Here is a 22,087-nt window from a genome sequence, read left to right as displayed (position 1 = left end):
TGACCTTGTAACATAATGAACACATTTTAATAAAAACCTTTTCGTTTGATATAACAGCAGCAGCTTGTGTTCAAGCTAACTTTGCCATTGTTGATAAGAATTGACTTTGTTACGGTACAAATGGAAAGAGTGCTCACTGCAGGAATATGAGACATCAGACTGATTTGTTTCATTTATTCTTCTACTGAATCATACATTGGTGTTAATCTCTGAAGTTTTATTCATCTCCACATCTTTCTCACAGTCAGGCTCAGGGAAGCTCTTATGTGAATACCTCTTACTGTGATTCTATTCATAAAATCAGAAGATAAAGGCCCCATATTGTTAAAAAGGAGATCTTCTTGTCTTTTTTTTCATTATAAAGCAAGCCTTTGGGCTTCAAAGCCACAGTGAGAATAACCTGCATATTTTCAAAGCTTTGGCAAGGGTAGACATTTTGAACTTTTAAAGCATTGGGGTCAGTTCTGCTAATGCAAAAACATCAAAACGCTCAACACTGAGGAATGAATGCACACAGCCTGTACCTATCTGTGCCTTTAACCCTTTATCAGGCAAAGAACTATATTTGGTAACTTCAGGTAATATTTTGAGGAAAAAAGTTGCAAATTTACTAGATTAAAGTGGCAAATCTACAAGAAAAAAAGTTGCAGATTTAAGAGATTTAAAGTGGCAAATCTGCATGAAAAAAGTCGCAGATTTACGAGAAAAAAGTGGGGAAAAAGCAACTTTTTTCTCCCAGATTCACCACTTTAACCCTTAATAGGGCACTCATTGAAATACTTGCAAATTCCAAATTTCAACCCTAGAGAATATTGGAGGATATTACATACTGCCAGAATGTGTAAAAAAAAAAAAAAACATACAAAAATAATATTTTGAGAAAAAAGTTTACGAGATTAAAGTAGCAAATGTATGAGAAAAAAAGTGCAGATTTAAAGTGGTGAATCTAGGAGAAAAAACTTGCTTTTTTCTCGTAAATCTGCAACTTTTTTCGCGCAGATTTGCCACTTTAAATCTCTTAAATCTGCAACTTTTTTTCTTGTAGGTTTGCCACTTAAGTCTAGTAAATTTGCAACTTTTTTCTCAAAATATTACCTGACTCTAACTACCAAATATAGTTCTTTGCCTGACTGTATCTGTACTTGTGTTTCCATCACCAAATTTCTATGGGCATTTTGAAAATTTGCATGAGAAAAGCTTGATGGAAACACTAAAATTTAATTGGTGACTCTAAATTACCCGTAGGGGTGAATGAGAGCGTGAATGGTTGACCTGTCCAGGTGTACCCCGCCTCTCGCCCAGGCTGGGATCGGCCCCAGCCCCCCACGACATGAGTGTAGACAAGCAGTTAAGGATAATGAATGAAAGAATGAATGTCCCCCTTTAAAGGGTTAACCATCACACAGGAGAGAAAGCTGCTGCTCTGTGGTTTCCTCTTAAAAGCTGGTCACACTTGAGGTCACACAAAAATCACTGATGTCAAACAATAATTTTCTACTTGACAGATGATTGAAATTGACTTTTGTGATATCAGTGTTTGGTGTGAGGCCGGTGGTGCACCGTGCTCCAAAGTTTTACCTCACAGATAGCGCTGTAGCAGCTGTCCTGTGTTTGCCCGTTCATTTAATTTTGAAGCACCATGCTGCATGCAAAGGCCGTGACAAGTGATGGTTTGATAGCCAGCCTTTGACAACTTCCCTCAGAACTAATAATATGTTATTATAAATTCATGCACAACGCTGCCTGTGCAAATGCAGTTGTTTGCGAGGGGTCATGAGTGGCAGCTGATGAAATACTCGATAAAATGACTTTCATGGTAGTGCAGCTGTCAGCATCATGCTGACGCCTGTCTTGTTGTTGAATTGGAGCAGTGTTTTGCTGCATCCTGTTAGGTTTACTGCAAATTAAACTATCATGCAGTTCAACGGATTCAAGCCAAAATACTCCCTCGTTTAAACAAATTGCTACTCTGTGCTTTGAATACCAGAGAGCAAAATGGCTGCCATGCATCAAGCAGGTGTAATTACAGGTGTTAGCTCGACATACGCTGTGCTCCTTTGGTTAAATTAAGTAATTTGCTGAGCAATCCATCGTTCATCTGTCATTCGGGGCTAACGACATTAGAGACTGAGATGTGCACTCATGTTGGAAGCCTTAGATGCGTCTGCTGGCCCCCTGTAATTAAATCCACAGCTTTAATGTTCGCGCCCGACAACAAAATGAATGATGAATAACCGGCATAATGGCATCTTGATCCAATTGGGATTCCTGGAGCCACAGCTAAACGTGTCATGTTTTAACAGCAGCTTGGTTCATGCAGAGCAGTGACTGCAGCATCAGCAGTAAGTGCAATAGTAGTAGAGTCCCAGGTGTGTGAGAGCATGTATGTTCCTTTCCCTTGTCTGAACAAAAGAAACTAAGGATAACATGCACTTTTTAGGTTTAATTGGTGACTCTAATTCACCCGTAGGAGTAGGAGTATGTGTTGCAAATTTACTAGATTATAGTGGCAAATCTACAAGAAAAAAAGTCACAGATTGAAGAGATTTAAAGTCGCGAATCTGCATGAAAAAAGTCGCAGATTTACGAGAAAAAAGCATATTTTCAAAGCTTTGGCAAGGGTAGACATTTTGAACTTTTAAAGCATTGGGGTCAGGCCTGCTAATGCAAAAAAATCAAAACGCTCAACACTGAGGAATGCATTTAACCCTTTATCAGGCAAATAACTATATTTGGTAACTTCAGGTAATATTTCCAGAAAAAAGTTGCAAATTTACTAGATTAAAGTGGCAAATCTACAAGAAAAAAAGTTGCAGATTTAAGAGATTTAAAGTGGCAAATCTGCACGAAAAAAGTTGCAGATTTACGAGAAAAAAGTGGGAAAAAAGCAACTTTTTTCTCCCAGATTCACCACTTTAACCCTTAATAGGGCACTCATTGAAATATTTGCAAATTCCAAATTTCAACCCTAGAGAATATTGGAGGATATTACGTACAGCTAGAATGTGTTAAAAAAAAAAAAAAAACATACAAAAATAATATTTTGAGAAAAAGTTTACGAAATTAAAGTGGCAAATCTATGAGAAAAAAATGCGCAGATTTATGAGATTTAAAGTGGTGAATCTGGGAGAAAAAAGTTGCTGGCAACAACTCATAATCAAATACATGACTCTAATGCAGCGGTTCCCAAACTTTTTCAGCCGTGCACCCCCTTCTATGTCCCAACTGGGTTGACGCACCCCCAATCCCCCACACCTTCAAAAAAAACAAAATGCAATAAGAGTTTTTATAGTCATATTAAAGGTGGAGGATGATGACAGGCTCAGGATCAGAGGCAGAAAGCAGACCAGTTGGGAAAATGTTATAATATTTTGAGCTGCGTTGAACAAAAATTGCAGCAAATTTAAATGAGCGTGGAGTGAATACAACCCCGTCATCATAACACAGGTTGGAAAAATGATACAAGAACAAGAAGATAACTTCTTCTACGCTTCATTATAAGATCAAAAACAACCAAAAATAGATGCAAAAATGACCAAAGATGACACAAAATTATCAAAATAGACACAAATTGACCAAAAATACATATAAAAATGACCAAACAACCAAAAAATAGATGCAAAAATGACCAAAAATAGATGCAAAAATGACCAAAGATGACACAAAATTATCAAAATAGACACAAATTGACCAAAAATACATATAAAAATTACCAAACAACCAAAAAATACATGCAAAAATGACCAAAATAGATGCAAAAATGACCAAAGATGACACAAAATTATCAAAATAGACACAAATTGACCAAAAATACATATAAAAATTACCAAACAACCAAAAAATAGATGCAAAAATGACCAAAATAGATGCAAAAATAAACAATAAATGACACAAAATTGAATAGCCTGTATTTATTAATTAATTAATAACACGTCTTTATTGTGTGGGGGTAAAAAAAGTGTCATTATCAGACCGCCATTACATTTTTCATCTTGCGCACCCCCTAGCAGCAGCTCACGCACCCCCAGGGGTCCACGCACCACACTTTGGGAATCCCTGCTCTAATGCTGTTATACAGGACTATGGCATGCCAGAGAAATATTTACACATGTCAGAGTCACAGAGGCTTACTACATGATTAAGTTTGCATAACACAAAACATAAAATCAAAGAATGATTCCTGTCAGACATCCTCTAACAAACATGGCCAGCTGTGGGCGGAGAAGAAAACTGAAGCCTCATCAAATGCAAATTCAATGCACACAACATGACAGAGTAATTTATGGAGAAATATGCTTTGCACCTGTCATGAGGAGGTGTGGAGGCAATACTTAGCTGTCTGTCCTGGTTGGATATATGGCTAACCTCAGCTGTAAAACAGCAGCTAATATGACAAAAACATCCCTTTTTCCCCCCAGTTAAAGGTTACGCATAGCTGGATTAATTAGTCCTCAAATCCCTGATGTGATTTAAAAACGTGAGAATAACTATTTCATTGTTAACACAGAAGTGAAAATTACAGGGGGTTATTTCTAAAGCACAAGGGCATGTAGCTGGCTTAAATATAAAATAATGAGTAATCTTGTACCTGTGCTGTTGGATGCATGGGTTTTTAGGAGAGGCTCAGCAGTATAGATATGAAGAAATGTCTCATTAAAATTAAGCCGAAATGGATGAAAAGGCAGAGAAGAGATCAGCACATTGTCCTGTCTCCACAGACACACACACCAACACGTAGAAACATGTTTTTGTCACTTAGAGGGACATTGAGTTGACTACATTTTTTTTTTTTTTGGAACAGGGACAGCAGCCAGAGGTGGACAGACTGGAATTTCTGGCCTCGAACAGAAAGCATTTTTGGCAAAACCATAATACCTATCATTGATCTGACTTCACTTTGAGCGTCCTGAGTTCTTCCTGAACGTCTACATATGTTTGTTTTTTAAGAAAAATGAAAAAATAGCTTTGTTAGAGTGATCTAAAAAAACTGTTCCATCTTCCTTTTTTCCGAAATCTTCCTGCGTTTTTAATATGGGAGCCAATGAGGCTGTTGGTGGTGTTGGTGGATCATCTGTGCGTCCTACGCCCAAACTATAACTCTGACAGCTTTACCAGAGGATTGTGAGTGAGAAGACAAATTTTCCTACGTTTCTATGTATAAATTATTTCTGTAGAGTGGAATTTGTGGCCTGGAGCGCAGTTTTCAAATTTATTTTTTGACAGTTTTTTCTCTCCCTCTACACTCTGGCGATGATGTCACACACTGTGACACGAACATTCCGTGCAATACACACCCATTATAATCTCAGAATTTCTCCAAAAATGATCATGGTCATTGAACAGGGATTGATAAAAAACTATATGACCTATCGAAACGTGGATTAATACACCGATACACAAGACTTGTGTCTACTGTTTAAAGTTTAAATGGAGTCTCTAGGTGAAATTATGCCGGAGAAGTAGACGTTTGAAAATCTCCAATTATTGCTCATTTTTTTCGCCCGTCCCATTCGCTTCAATGCAAAATTTTGGGCAGTTTTTCGTGACTTATGTCGCCCTAAAAATATGAAGTTAGATTAGGCCTACAGCTACTTGATTACCTTTTTTGATTAAATCTTTAAAATGTGGAACTTTTTAAATCATAAAACTGTTTTCATTATCATCAATGCTATTACCTCATGAAAAGTGAGTCTGAAATACTGGCCTTTGATTAAAAAACAAACAAACTGCAGCAACAAACTCTTGCATGCAGTTTCAAGGGTGATTTGATTTCAACAACTGTACATGCTGAATATGCAATATTAATTTTATATGCATTGAAAATGTTTTTATATGTTAAAACTGAATAAAGAACATTTGTGAAACTGACTTTTAGTGTCAGTGTCCATGTGTTAGTATAAGCCTATAATGTGCAACATTTTAAATGTTTGGTATTGAAGTAATCCAAAAGTAGGCAACTCAAATGAGATAGCATTTTTTTGTTATCCAAAAAATTGCGTCACCTCTGACAAAAAAATGCCATGTAATGTGTATACAGTAAATACAAGTCATCAGACCCAACCCTGTCTGAACCACATGCCAAACCCAAACCATCATCCACAACCTAATTATGAACTTCACCTCAAAATCCAGTTGTAACTTCAAACAACCCTTCAGAGAACCGAGGACTAGCAAAAATGTCCAAAGCTTCCAAATAATGTCTTCATTACCAAGGTTTAACCCTTTATCGGGCGAAGAACTATATTTGGTAACTTCAGGTAATATTTCGAGAAAAAAGTTGCAAATTTACTAGATTAAAGTGGCAAATCTACAAGAAAAAAAGTTGCAGATTTAAGAGATTTAAAGTGGCAAATCTGTGCGAAAAAAGTCGCAGATTTACGAGAAAAAAGTGGGAAAAAAGCAACTTTTTTCTCGCAGATTCACCACTTTAAATCTCATAAATCTACGCATTTTGTTCTCCTAGATTTGCCACTTTAATCTCGTAAACTTTTTTCTTAAAATATTACCCCCCTCCCCCAGGTCCGTATGTTTTTTTTTTTTTTTACACATTCTGGCTGTATGTGATATCCTCCAATATTCTCTAGGGTTGAAATTTGGAATTTTCAAGCATTTCAATGAGTGTCCTATTAAGGTTTAAAACCACGCACGGTCCTCACAAAGCTGCAGGTATGAGAGCACGCACACACACACACACACACACACACACACACACACACACATTCTTGTACTTCTATCTTTGTGAGGACCCTCATTGTAATAGTGAATTCCCTTGAAAAGTTATAATAGTTTTGGATTTTTCATTAGTTTTAGTTTTATTTTGATTGTGATTTTTTGTTTTCAAATTCAATTAGTTTTTAGAGTGAGTTTGCCAGTTTTAGTTTAGTATTTATGTTTTTGAAATGCTTGAGTTTTAGTTGAGTTTTTATTAGTTGTAGTTTTTTGTAATGGGGTATTTGTTGGGTGGGAGATTAAAAGAGGTCACAGTAAATTTTGCCTTCATTTCCTTTGTCTGATCCATCTTCATTATGTTTGAAAAAAGTTGACAATGACGAAAACGAAGGACATTTTCACTATAAGTTAGTTTTGTAACCACACAATACAGTTTCAGTTAATTTTTTAAAGAGGACCGGCCAAAATGTCCTCACTTTGCAAAAATGTCCCCATTCTGTTGGTTAAAAACGTGTTCTGGTCCTCACTATGTAGGAAGTACAAGAACCCACACACACGCACACACGCACACGCACACACACACACACATTATAATGTCAGAATTTCTCCAAAAATGATCATGGTCATTGAACAGGGATTGATAAAAAACTATATGACCTATCAAAACGTGGATTAATACACCGATACACAAGACTTGTGTCTACTGTTTAAAGTTTAAATGGAGTCTCTAGGTGAAATTATGCCGGAGAAGTAAACGTTTGAAAATCTCCAATTATTGTTATTTTTCGCTAATTTTTTTCCGGACATCCCATTCACTTTAATGCAAAATTTTGGGCAGTTTTTCGCAATTTATGGAAGTTAGTTTTGTAACCACACAATACAGTTTCAGTTAATTTTTTGAACTCTCATTTTTGAGAGGACCGGCCAAAATGTCCTCACTTTGCAAAAATGTCCCCACTCTGTTGGTTAAAAACGTGTTCTGGTCCTCACTATGTAGGAAGTACAAGAACACACACACACACACACACACACACACACACACACACACACACACACACACACACACACACACACACACACATTCTTGTACTTCTATCTTTGTGAGGACCCTCATTGTAATAGTGAATTCCCTTGAAAAGCTATAATAGTTTTGGATTTTTCATTAGTTTTAGTTTTATTTTCATTGTGATTTTTTGTTTTCAAATTAAATTAGTTTTTAGAATGAGTTTGCCAGTTTTAGTTTAGTATTTATGTTTTTGAAATGCTTGAGTTTTAGTTTAGTTTTTATTAGTTGTAGTTTTTTGTAATAGGGTATTTGTTGGGTGGGAGATTAAAAGAGGTCACAGTAAATTTTGTCTCATTTCCTTTGTCGTATCCATCTTCATTATGTAAAAAACGAAGGACATTTTCACTGTAAGTTAGTTTTGTAACCACACAATACAGTTTCAGTTGATTTTTTAAACTCTCATTTTTGAGAGGACCGGCCAAAATGTCCTCACTTTGCAAAAATGTCCCCACTCTGTTGGTTAAAAACGTGTTCTGGTCCTCACTATGTAGGAAGTACAAGAACACACACACACACACACACACACACACACACACACACACACACACACACACACACACACACACGCACGCACGCACACACACACACACACACACACACACACACACACATTCTTGTACTCCTATCTTTGTGAGGACCCTCATTGTAATAGTGAATTCCCCTGAAAAGTTATAATAATTTTGGATTTTTCATTAGTTTTAGTTTTATTTTCATTGTGATTTTTTGTTTTCAAATTCAATTAGTGTTTAGAGTGAGTTTGCCAGTTTTAGTTTAGTATTTATGTTTTTGAAATGCTTGAGGACGAAAACGAAGGACATTTTCACTGTAAGTTAGTTTTGTAACCACACAATACAGTTTCAGTTAATTTTTTGAACTCTCATTTTTGAGAGGGCCGGCCAAAATGTCCTCACTTTGCAAAAATGTCCCCACTCTGTTGGTTAAAAACGTGTTCTGGTCCTCACTATGTTGGAAGTACAAGAACAAACACACACACACACACACACACGCACACGCACGCACACACACACACACACACACACACACACACACACACACACACACACACACACACACACACACACACACACACACACACACACACACACACACACACACACAGTCTGGGGCTGTGCTTGGCCGCCCATTGAACACCAGAGTGTCGGAGCCGGTCTCGGCCGCTTGGAGGCGCCCGGCTCATACTTTGTACCAGGAGAAGTGGAGGCTGGGAAGGAAAGTGGGCTTGAGAAAGAAATCTCTCCCCTGAACTGTTTACCCTGACGTCAGTTTGCAGAACTAGCTCTGCCCTGTCTCCTTCAGTGTCTCTGAAACTCCTCTCAGTGAGAATTGGGGGAGTAGATGGGCTCGGCTCTACTACTGGCGCGCCGGACCTCACGGAGTGAATGAAATGATTCCTTCTGCACGTTTAAAGTGGACTAACACAGCGACACGATGAACACCTGCGCCTTTCTCTTGATTTTGACCGTTCAGATCTACGCCGATGGCATTGAGGGGCCAACAGGTAAGGCTCACATTCATCTTGATCTCCTAAAACGCAGTTGGGAAGTTTCTGCATGCGGATGAAACTCCAATAAAAGCAAAAGCAGAGCGAGTCTAGTGAATGTGTCAACTTTGTTGCCCCCTTTCCCTAACACGTTGCTGCGCTTAACTGCGAATTTCCCCGTTGCTTCCCATGACTTACTGTCGGCACAATGTTAATCCTCCCAACAGAAGATAAAACAAATTCTGTATTAACTTTGTGAACTGAGGTATTAAGTTTTCTTAGTGCCAGACTCCTGCAAAATGTTTATTTAGGGAGACTGAGTCTGCTGGGTGTTCTGGGAAAAGCTCCCATTTCCCCAAACAACATCTTCTACGCTACGCTGCTTCTGCCTTTTTTTTTTTTTCTTTTTCTATGGCTCAGGCATATTTAAAGGCACCAGGTAGCCTGAAAGGTGTTTGACATTGCGATCCAAAGTTAGAAATCAGTTAATTCAAAGCGACAGATTAGCCCTTAAAACGGAATCAACGAAACTCACACGACTTTTAGACAATTAAGTCAATATTTGCGAACATAAATCCCCCAAATCCAGACAGCCTGAACCAATCTGTGATGACATCCACAGACCAAAACCTGGAGCTGTTTCATCCAGACGTTGGGTTGGATAGCCTATTTGTATACACAGTTAGTCTCTAAAAAGTTGGCATCTTAATGATGATTGTGGTATTGTAATGCTTATTGATTTTTGAATCCAAATTCTCATTATATCCTAAGATGTAGCTGCTTTCTGCTGTGGGGAAATAGTGATTCATTCTCAAAGCTGCTGGATTTTCCCCCTGATGTGATGCCTCTGGTCTTTTGGTTTGTCTAGCTGTTCAAGACACATTCTCAACCAGCTCTATATCCTCCAAGATGAGGAGAATAGTGTAGGGTCACATGTAAAAATAAATAAATCATGTTTTAGTCTGTTTTATGTGCAAACAAGCTGAATCATGTCATAGACAGAATGTTTTTTTCAGATTAAAGGCTCAAAATGGTGCAATTTCTTAGATTACATTTTTAGAAATAAACAGATTTTTCCCCCCATTCCATTTTCATCATCCAGCAGGATAGACAAGTCTTTACAATTCTGAAAATCTGCCACATATCAGAGAGATGCAGAGACAGAGGCAGTATGGTAAAAATAAATATCTTTTATAGGAATGACACATGACACCGGCCCCTTTCATAGTCATTCACATTCATGTTTTCAAAATCTCCCTTTATTCACCCAATTCTATTAGTCATTTATGCATTTATGTAATGACAGTGGTGCAAATTGTAATATTTTTTGAAAGGCTAAAAGGACTTTGGGCCCGTTTGAGTCTCTGCCTCGCTAACACACCACACACACACTTGCATGCATAATTTTACCCCTGTAGAACATAAAGGCAGGGCAATTAAGCAGCAATATTGATAACATTTACACTGCAGGCTGCTTAAACACTATTTAGCAACGTAGCACAGTGTTTGTCACATGCATGTTGGTGGAAAAAAAGCCTGATTATGTTGAAATCATTTGGTATTTTGCATTGAAACGTGGCTATTTTTCTCCGGCGGTGCTTCTGTCTCAATGGGGAAACGCTAGTAATGCTCAGTATAACTCATTGTAAAAGAAGCAGCAACAACAACAACAAAACCATGCAAGCAGAATGTGTATTGTCACGAGCTGAATGGAGCAGATCATTAAGAGGAATGGGCTGAGACATATGAAGGATTAAATCACACACAGGTAATTAAAAGAGCTGAGTGGAACAGTGACGCTTCACTACGGCTGTCAACAGAAATTTACATGGTGTCGTTTTTTTTTAGTTTGTTAACTGAAGTGTTGCAAGCCTCTGCTGTCTGTTAGCCGAACCATTATGAGCTAGTAGTTAACGCTGCAGGTTTTTGTGGCTTCTGATCCCTCTGGCCTGCCCCCCTTCATGCTCCCTACATCCTATAGGAGGATATCACGGAGCATAAATGCTGCCTTGACTCCCACAATCTACAGAGTGTCTCCTTTGATTAACACTCTGCCTTCATTGCAGTGACTGTGTGAAGACCACACCTTGACCTTCAATGCTTAATACCATTTAAGACTCCGTTGGGGATTTCTCGCCCATTTCACTCGATCTAATCCATAATTTTCTTTCTTGCTTATGCCGCCGTCTGTCCAGGCTGTCAGTTCAGGGGAAGTTAAATTATTAGAGACTATGAAATATAGAGGCTCCCTGCTGCACTGGACTGAGGTTGATAAGAAAGAAAAACCATCACGTTGGCATCATATTTTCTCAGACACAAAGAAGTTATGCACATGAAAGTCCAGTTTCTGGGTGTATCTCCATGTGTTGTTGTGGTTTTTATTCTCAATGTGACACTTTCACTCCTCTGTTGTCTCTTATGGGAATTGAATGAATGTTCACTTACCATCTGTCTCCTCTATTAGCAGCAAATGTTGTCAACTGAGTGGTGTAATTATCCCGTGTCTCATGACTCATTTCCCGGTTTGATCTAAAGTTAAGTCAGAATATCCTTTTTGCTTATTTCACTGAATAAGATAACACTTGGATCGAGATGAAAAGGACTGTAAAGCCTAGTCTGTCTACTTAAAGCATGGCATGGAATGAATTATACTTGAGGGCTTCAAGTTTACACTGCATAACATCAGCAGCGGCGCTGGGAAACGTAACATAGGACCACCAGCACATGGAGCAACTGATGCAACTGCTTTGATCGTCAAATAATCATTTTAGTGATTTTTTAAGCAAAAAATGTCAAACATCTACTGGCTATGTTAACTTAAATGTGGAGATTTGATGCTTATCTTTGTCATATGTGATGTGCAAAATTAATATTGTTTGATTTTGGGCAATTTGTCAGACAAAACAAGATGTTTCCTTGAGCTAGAAAAAACCTGCCCAGATATGCATATTAACAGGTGCACTGACATGCTGATACATGCAGCAAACAGACACTTAAGAGATTAAACAGAACATAGAGAAGGCTTTACTTAGAAGAAGACAAATCTATTTATTACATGGACAAGAATAAAAGTTCTTGCTGCACCAGTTTAAATGTTTTTTGTGTTAAAAAGTGTTACATTATTCATCTCACGGCTCTCTCACTTGTTTGTAGCTGATGCATATTTGTTCTTGTGAGTCCATTAGTTGTGTTCACTACAACTGACTGGAGAAAAAGGAAAGCCTGAGATGTATTTATGAATTATTGTTTTGGGGGTGGAGATGAAGCCATCATGTAGAAAATGTTGTCTCGCACCACAGTGTTGCAGCAAATCCACAAAGTGGAAGAGTTCCCTGCAGGAGCTGGGCCACCATCTGTGGAGAGAGAGGGTGAGGGGCCTAAATCAGACTCCTGAAAAGACTGGTTGATTTCCATCTTTGCGGGATCACGGGCAGTAATTCAGAGAACAGATGGAAAACTTTGCAACAAGGATGGAGGGGATTGGAAAAAAATACAACTCGGGAGAGAATTTTCTGAGAGAGAAGCTGAGAGGGGTTTTTTCAGATACATTGTCGGGGTGTTTTGTTTTCGTCTGAGGCCACAGCAGGACTTTGTGCCGGCTCGTGTGTCCATTCCGCCTTCAGCACTCGACTGAGTGATTAAACAGGGTGCTGATGAGAGGAGTCCTCTGCTCTGCAGCGCTCCTCTTCCAGCCTCTGATCTATTGTAATGTGGGGCTATATGGAGGAGAGCCAGCCCTCGATTGGCTTACTCATCTCACAAGGCTGGAAGATGAAACACATCCATCTAGTGTATGTGTTCAAAGAATTCAGCTTAATGCTGCTGCTGGTACGCCTCATCATTGAAAGTGCGCGTCCAATCAGGGTCCTCCTCTGTCTTGAGCCGGTCTCATCGCTCATTTTTCTTGTGATGCATCTCACCTCAGTTTGTGCCGTGCTGAGTGTGCAGACTTCCCTTTAAGCTAGAATGCAGCTCACACATATTTTCTGATGCTTGTGCTTAATTATTCCTGCAGAGCATTTTTGTTTTTCTTGTTTTAATTATCACATGTAACTTTTCTGTTTATAAACCAGTACAAACTTTTTTTGTGTGTCTTTGGCCCCGTTTACACCAGGACGTTTGCAGGTAAAATCGACAAAATATTTTATGGGAAGTGCCTTTCGTTTAGACGGTGACGCCGTTTTTGGGGCTTAAAGACTCAAAAATCTGAAACCACCTTCCAAAGTGGAAAAGTTGAATCTGCTCCTCCGTAGCAGGAGATTCAAAATTAACACAGTGACAGTTTGCAGAATCAAACCATTAAATTATAGCCATTTGGATTAAATGTTTAGGAATAATTGGTCAACACTGAGCAGTTTTTGCTCTCTCTCTACACTGACAAGACACAAAACTCTGATCTGATCTGCTCACGTCACGTATGTGTTTACGTCACATACATGCTCCAGGACAGGAAATAAACAAACGTGGGATTATTTCCATGGTGGGACCTTCAAGCTGCTCTGGCAGCTCTAATAAACTTACAGGAGTCTTTCCACCAAATGTCCAGGATATGTACAGATAGTATTAGTGAACAGAGAAGGATCTGGAATTACCTCCATCACATTCTGGATGCAGCGATTGGTGGGAGGAGCCAGACGGCTGTGAACGAGACCTGGGAGATCTAGTGATGGTGGAGAACTTTGTGGAAGGAGTAGCTGATGAAAATGTGTGGCGTGAAAACTTCTGCATGCCCAAAGATGCTCTTATGGCTTTAAGTGATGCCGCCTGGCTGCATACAATCGAATTTCACACACTTTTGCGTCACCGTATGCAGCAGATTTCCTCCCGAAAACGCTCGTCTAAACGAGGAATAAAAAGTGAAGACACGACGCCACTTTTGCGTCTTCTGTTCAGACCGTCCTCGTGTAAACGGAGCCTAAACGAGTACAAACTTCTTTCTTTTTTTGTGTCTAAGGCTCTGTGAGTTGTGGCCTACTCAGGCGGAGGATTGTTTGCTCTTCAGAAAGGTCAAGTGCAGGTTGGCGGCATGTTTCTGGGGCAGAGAGAGAGAGCAGGATGAGACGAGGGCAGTGCCCCAAAGCAGGATCCTCTCTGCTGTGTGTCAAAAGTGACCAGTTCTTCAGGCCAACAAAGAGCTCTGAGAGGAGCCAGTCGGAGGGAATTTGACTCTTGGCTAAGTCCCGCCCCCCTTGACAACTGATGGCCTGTCAGCTTTCACACCTGGCATGTCAAATATGGCGTTTTTAATGATGTCAGTGAGAAATATTCCAATGGAATTAATGTCAAGTTTATGTCAGGAGTAATAGTTTTGAAATATCAGAGACAGCAATAACTTCATTCGAGAACTACATTTTAATTTTACTTTGTTGGTGGAGTACTGTGAATAAAGAGGACCCTAAAATGAACAGGGTCACTCTTTAACCCATTGAAGCCTGGAAAGCGGATACGTCGTTTTGTAGTATTTGTATAAGCTCTCAATTACTTTTTGAATTTCATTTCTATCTGCTACAGAAGCTGAAAAACCTATTATTTAGTAGAAGCGTTGACACTTCTGTTGAATTTCCAGAAAAACTTCAGGTTTTAGGGGCTTATTTTAAAATCGCCCAGAGGTTTTACAGGCAGTTTTAGGCGTCAATGGGTTAATCCGTAATACCTTTTAAGCTTAGTTATGGTTGCTAATGCAGTAATGGACAGTGGCCATTCTAGGGAGGGGCTTAGCAAGCTGTCAATTATATTTATCATTGATTTGCACTCTGTGTCAGATGCAATAAATGTTCAAGCATATTGGTGATAATGATTTCAGATTTGACTTTATTAATCCCACAGTGGGGAAATGTCTTTGTTACAGCTGCAAAGTTTCACACAATTTTTAAGATAAAGATAAAAAATAAACAATCTAAGAAAAGACATTTAGCAATATACAAATATACAATAATAATAATAATAATATACAACTTAGTGCAAATTTAAGTGGAGAAAATGTGCAGAGTGCAGATTTATGCAAAAATGTTCAGGTTGTGTTGGTGTTGTACAGTCTTATGGCAGCTGGAAAGAATGATTTGCGGAATACAGCATATGAATGTATATGTGTGCCTTTCTTTTACATTGTTGTGTGTATGCGTGTTAGTTATTATCCTTGCTCATTACTGTCTTTGCCTGTACGAGCTGGAAATGATGCACGGAAGTCTTGCCATGCGAGGAAGGTCCCACAGTCCTGAGTGACTCAGGCCTGACACTGATGCTAGCAGGGTCTGGAGCCGCTCTGAGCTCTTGCAGGATAACTGTGAGACCTTCCAGCACCCCTGGAAAAGACGCCAAGACTGAGAGATTTACAGTCCGTGGCCTGGCCTGGCCTGCTGCTTCCTTTCCACTCCGCAACAACAGCCAGAGTGCAGGCTTCTCAGCTCCCTCGCCTCCCTCGGCCAGGTGTTATTAATGTGGTATTGATCTTCCAAACTCCAGCAAGTCTATTTTACTTAAATTTGATCAAAGTGGCATCCAATCTGTAGCCTGCAAGTTTGATGTGGGAGTGGAAATTAGCCAGCCAGCCAGGACTTGCATGACGTAATCCAAGGAGCAGAGACATGTCGGCTGCATTGTGCAGAGCAAAGGACAGGAGAAAGTAAAACATCCTCTCAAACATGAAAGAGTGGGCCCCATTTCCATAAGAAGGCTGTATATATTGCAAATAAGCTACAAATTATCCTCTTGATGTACTGGTCGAAAATGACAGGACTATTATACTCATTATCACTTAAAAGCATATGTTTTACTTGAATAATGGACAGGGAAATTTATCATTCAACACAGATGGGCTGGTGTTTATAGCCTGGATATGAAGGAGAGCGAGGCTGCGCGGCTCGAGCACACGCACAGATGTGTAATTATCCAACAAAGAAATAAGCAGGGCTGTGAGTTGCAGTCCCTGTGTTTTTCTCCCCGAGGTAGTGAGCTCCAGACTGCAAAAAGTGGGTCTGGAAGACTGATGCTGCGAGTGCTGCTCCTTATCCCCTACCCGGAGGAAAGAAAGCCTCCCGAGCAGTTTATATTTAGCCCACTGGCCGTGTTTCAGCTCTTTACCTTTCTCCTGTGTCAACACATTTACAGCCAGATTCGTCCGGCCCTTTGTTGTTGCTGTACGTGGTTTGTAGCAAAAGCTCAGGTCACTGGAGTCAGGAGTCAGGGTTCAGGACTAGGCCAGGATAGCAGTGTTGAGGTGTGACCTGTTGTTGAGCTGCCTGCATATGAAACCTCCTCCAGTGAAATCTGAACCGCCGACACTCCTCTGAAAGTCAAAACAGTCTCTTCAGGACATTTTTCTCCTGGCGGTGTAATGCAGCTATTCTCAACCTTGGGGTCGGGACCCCAAATGGGGTCGTGAGATGATTTCTGGGGGTCGCCAAATCATTTTGGAAGTCAGCTCTGTCGCCACTGTGTTAAAGTGTTCATGTGTTTTAGCCTTTTTGGTCACTTAATGTCTTTTTTGGGTTATTTGGTGTGTTTTTTGGTCATTTTGTGTGTTTTTTTGGTCATTTTGTGTCTTTTTTTGATCATTTTGTGGTCAATTTGTGTGTTTTTTGGTCATTTTATGTCTTTTTTTGATCATTTTGTGGACACTTTGTGACTTTTTGGGTCATTTTGTTTCTTTTTTTGGTCATTTTGTTTATTTTTTAGTCATTTTGTGTCTTTTTTGGTAATGTTGTGTCTTTTTTGGTAATTTTGTGTCTTTTTTTTGGTCATTTTGTGGTCAATTTGTGTCTTTTTTGGTCATTTTGTTTCCTTTTTTAGGTCATTTTGTTTCTTTTTTGGGTGATCTGAACTGTGCGTGTGAGATTGTGTTCAGTGAGCGGGGGTTGCGGACAACATGCATGTTAAATTGGGGGTCGCGACTCAAAAAGGTTGAGAACTACTGGTGTAATGGATGCAGCGTTGGTTGCCTTTGTGTCATGATGCCTGCTCTCTAAAGGGGAAGTGGTATTTCTGGTTTGACCGGTCCCTTTGGGCAAAGAAATATCCTCTGGGAGACCGAGCCATGAACCTGAACACTTATCACCCTGATGTATCTCACACTTATTGGAATGACACTCTTTCACATAAACTTTATTAGGACAGTGGAAATTGAAGAGCATTAAAGTGTAACAGAGCATGGATAATGGCTAGAGTGCCGATTTAAAAGAGCATTGTATTTGAAGCCTTCACAGCATGAAGTCCCAGTAAAACTGATCTCTTTTTAGAAAGAGCCATATCTGCTCCGTTATACGGCGCCGAGCTCGCGTCGCTCGTCTTCGTTTGCTGCTGAATCAAAGGCATTTTGTCTCTCTATCCGTGCAGCACAGTCGCACGGCACAGCGGTGACTCTGGGCTGTGACAGCTGCTGTTGCTGGTGGGTTATGGGTAGGTCATTGCATCTGTGGTAGCACAGGTGTCAGCTGGCTGTAAATCATTCAGTGGACTGATTCCAAACCTGTTGAGAACACATAACATCTATGATTTTCTATGAAGTCCACCAGTTTATCGGTTGCTCGATATTATTGATCTAGCTGTATCGGCGTGTGTGTTGTAAGCCAATATGACTCTGCAGAGGTATTCAGAAGGCTTTGTTTTCTTTTCTACAGAACATACACTACCGGTCAAAAGTTTTTCCAGTTTTTTATTGAAATTCAAGCAATTTAAGTCAAATGAACAGCTTGAAAGGGTCCAAAGGTAAGTGGTGAACTGCCAGAGGTAAATAAAAAAAGGTAAGGTTAACCAAAACTGGAAAATAATGTACATTTCAGAATTATACAAGTAGGCCTTTTTCAGGGAACAAGAAATGGGTTAACAACTTAACTCTATGGAGTCTCGGGCTATTTTGTCCATTTTTGAATTCTTTTCATGTCTTTGTAAGTCATTTTGTGTCTTTTTTTGGTCATTTTGTGTCTTTTGGTGTCTTTTTTTGTCATTTTGTGTCTTTTTTTTGTCATTTTGTGTCTTTTTTTAGTCCTTTAGTCCAACATAAAATGTGATTTTGAATCTTTTTTTTACTTTCAAAACACCATCATGCTCAATAAAGTATTTTAAATGTTGCAAATATGCATTCATTTCAGAGTACACTGAGACATTAAACTGCATAATTTTCAATTAAATTCTGGAAAAGTTGATGTGTTCTAAAACGTTTGACCAGTAGTGTACATAATGCAGAAAATGACTCTTGAGGTGTTTCAGAAATGGTGCCATCATCACATAGTCTGTCCAGCAGAACACTGGACAAATGTTCTTACCTCATTCAGCTAAAGATGGATAAATATTACAAGTTAAATGGCAGTAAGGTGTGGGACTACTTCTCTAAAGATGGGGATGTAGTAATTCATTGTATATACAATGTATAATAGTGCACAATTATGTTAAATATGCTTTAATAATGTCATTTGTTTAAGAAAAAAGCCTTCTGAGTACCTTTACGTAGTCATAATGGTGCAAAATCCACATGGAGAAGGTCTATTTTTATTTATTTTATTGGCTGCTTAATGGTAATTCGTCAATTTACCCCTCTAAAGTCAGTAGGCTCAAAAATCCTCTACTTTTTACTGGGTTCTTAAAGGGCTTGAAAGTTATGAAAATGTTTCATTTTAACCGTTATGTTTTCAAATATACTTGAAAAATGCTGGATTTTCAATATAACCTTGAAAGTTTTTATTCAGGTATCTTGTAACTGCTTGAATGTGAGTAAAGCTGTGAAGCTGTTTCAAAGCTATGTACCATAGGAAGAATGTGGTATAGAGCTGCAAGTCTGTTTAATGTTTTTTTTCATGCTGAATGAATTATTTCCAAGAAATGTATGATATTTGGTAAATACAAGATTTAAAGTGGTGCTTTTGCTTGATTGATCGATTAGTGGACAAAATGTTATGAGTGCAAGTCTAATAAGAATTTCTTCAGTCAAAAAACAGCCTCAGTGATGTTGACTAAAACCGTTTTTAGCCTGGATGACATTAACAGAGTTTAAACGAGTCCATCTGGAATTTTCAAAGTCCATAAAATCTTTATTTGATGTGAAAAAACATCAAGTTCAGCCAAACTAGAAATTGCATGGTTTTTTTTACCAGAGCAACATGAATGTTGCATGCAGTTTCATCACAGTTCCATGCAAAGAAACTGACACAGTAGTCTGGCAGATTTTGTGAGAAAAAAGAAGAAAGTTTTGTCATTTTTCTTATTATTGCACAATGCATGTAATTCTCATTCTCCTCTGAACTGAAGGGACATCTGCATCTGCATCTTATTTAAATGTCAATGGACACAGAGGACATGCAGAGTATGGTGATGTTATGATCTGCAGCAGTGCAGCATCTTCTGACCGCCAGTGGGCTTGAAAAGCTTTTGTCAAGTGATGTTGGTAAAGAGAGTTCGGGCACTCGGCCGGTCTTTGTTCTGCTTCAGGTGTTGAAGTGAGACAGAGTCTATTGATTTCTCAAACACAGCCTGTCACAGCCAGCTTATTGTCTTCTTCCTCTCGAAACTCTCCTTTCGATCCTACATGACCTCCCATCACAATCCTCCTCTCTTTGACATGCTGCTATTTCAGCAGTTGCTCAGGGGATGGTGAGTACCTTTTTCATATAAAAACATCCCTTTCCCCCCTCGGCTCTTACTCTGTGTATCGTTGATGGGTCAGGCAGTTCACAGTTTCTCCCTCTTTAGCATTTCCCGTGTGTCACGATCTGCAGTATGCAAGTTTCAAGTCACTCATTAGCAGCTGATTCATTGAAAACAGTGTCTATTATTCATTTCTTTTGACAAGGTGGTATAATTGCCTGAGGGCAAAGAGATGAATCTCTATTTGCTGCCCAGTGTGTTTAGACGTGTGAGAGTCGCCCCCGCAGGGACGCTAATGAAGAGAGATAGCTCCTGACCAAGGAAATATGTGCCCTTTATCTCCAGATCACTGTGCTGTTATTGTGTCGCTGAGAAACAGGTACAACACAATTCCTCATAAAGCCTGTATGTGTACTTTGATGCTTGGTTCTGTTTGTACGGACCCAAAGAGGTGATCTTCCTCTCACCTAAATGCCAGGTGAGGTAGCCTCGACAAAGCTTCCTTCAGGGCACGCTTCACAGCCCTCCAGGGCCCTCCAGAGTCCTCCTCCTGGTGATTGCCGGGCTGCTCCTGAGAGACAGCTCGTCAAACAGTTTGAAAGACCTTTGTTTGTTCCTGCGCCGGCTGCTTGGCTCGGCCCGCCGGCTCAGGCGGGATGCTGGGAATGGGGAGGTGATTGCCCCAAGAGATGAGAGGCTTACGAGTGGATTGAAGTGGGCACCAAAATGACCCGGAGCCTCGTGTGAGGAGCCTTTCATGTTTCCTTCTACAGCCAGGCAAAGACCATGTCCGCACTAATGTGGATATGTTTGAAAATGCATCTGTTCTCAGCTAAACCGGCTCTGAAAATCTGACCTTTTTTAAAACCCATAATTCCTAAAACGCTGCTCTCACATTATCAAGTGAAACAGGGGAAAAGGGGGCTTTCCACAAAACGCTGACACCACCATTGTGATGTGATCTACTGTAAAGCTGCTGGCTCCGGGGGCCGGCTTATGCCCAGTGGAGGACATTTCAATGCTCGTCTATTGTTTTTGGCATTTTAATACGAATGGCAAACTTTTTGACAACGTCCTGGAAAGGCTCGTGTGGATGGAAAGCTTTCATGCCATTTTCAAACGGCGTGGACTTTCTGCAGCCAAAGGCAGTGCACCGTTTGTCTCGCATGAGCTCAAAGCCAGAAATATGCAAGAATGTCCAGCGAGCCCACGGGGTGTCGTTAACAAAGAGCTTAATTCAAAACCACAAACAGAAGATTATAATAATTGCTCGGCCCTTGTGTGTATGTGTGTGGGTGTTTGAGCGGGTGTTTGTATGCATGCTGGCGAGTGCTAGGTGTGTGCTTTGTGTATATATGGAAGGGGCAGATTGGTGATTGTTCCCACCTGATTATATGTAAATATTTGCTGAACTCCTTTGGCCACATTGAACTTCCATAAATCACAGCCCTGTGGATTATTATGGAGCTTTTGTTTGCTTTATTCCTCCACGGTTGGAAATGCTAATGAAAAAAATTAGCATACTGTGCTTAGGACATATTCCTCTGATGATAAATACATTGCACTGCAAAGATCAAAAAGCCAGGCGCTGCCACAGAAGCTGGCTTTGGAGCCATTCTGTGTTTAGAGAGAAGCTGGAGTACACAGGGTGTCAGGGACCTGGTCCTGGCCTTTGTCTGTCTGGACAGCCGGGGTAATTAAGAATGAGCTTAGAGCTGGATTATGGCTGGAAGTAGGCTGATCACAGGGGACAGGAGAAAAGGCATTAGGAGAATGGTGGTTAATATGGGTATTACTCTGCTTAGCAGTAGTATCATGTGACAATAAGACAAGTGACAATGGAACCCTGTTGATGCTGAGATCCCTCGCTCCACGCTAATAGGCTTTGCTGCAGATAGCTTTGTTTACCCACAGTGTGCAGCACTCCACCTTCCTGTTTTATCTTCCTTCCTCACACATTCAAACTTTATTTTTTTTTCTCCACAATTTGTCTCAGCCTAATTAGAAAATGGTAATATTTTGCTCTACACCTCCCTGAGGTATTTTAGCAGTGTTCAGACGTATTTGCCTTACACCAGCACCTTTGAAACGCAACATGCGTGATTGTTCATCTCTCTTGTGAATGCACACACACACTTCCTTGCTGTTTTTTGAGATTTTTTTTTTTTTGTGTGGAATGTAATTAATGTTCTCATTAACTGAGTGAACGAGCTGTAAGGCAGAACTAAAAGCCTGGTACCCCCGGGTCCTTGCCCTCCTCTACTTTAGGAAACACG

General features: G+C 39.8%; 2 protein-coding genes across 3 annotated transcripts in view; one reads left to right on the top strand and one right to left on the bottom strand.

The window, feature by feature from the left end:
- LOC131975753 (trypsin-3) overlaps positions 1-22,087 on the bottom strand; it is a 641,927-nt gene that overhangs the window by 136,675 nt on the left and 483,165 nt on the right. The gene's annotated exons all lie outside the window — the stretch shown is intronic.
- ptprub (protein tyrosine phosphatase receptor type Ub) overlaps positions 9,010-22,087 on the top strand; it is a 297,634-nt gene continuing 284,556 nt past the window's right edge. For both annotated transcript variants that reach the window (XM_059338459.1, XM_059338458.1), the window contains exon 1: positions 9,010-9,254. In XM_059338459.1, the coding sequence (XP_059194442.1) occupies positions 9,185-9,254 (70 nt within the window). In that variant the 5' untranslated portion in view covers positions 9,010-9,184. The remainder of the gene's footprint in view (positions 9,255-22,087) is intronic.

This window comes from Centropristis striata, chromosome 8, assembly GCF_030273125.1.
Source record: "Centropristis striata isolate RG_2023a ecotype Rhode Island chromosome 8, C.striata_1.0, whole genome shotgun sequence".
Lineage (NCBI taxonomy): Eukaryota > Metazoa > Chordata > Actinopteri > Perciformes > Serranidae > Centropristis > Centropristis striata.
This window is presented reverse-complemented; position numbering and strand designations above follow the sequence as displayed.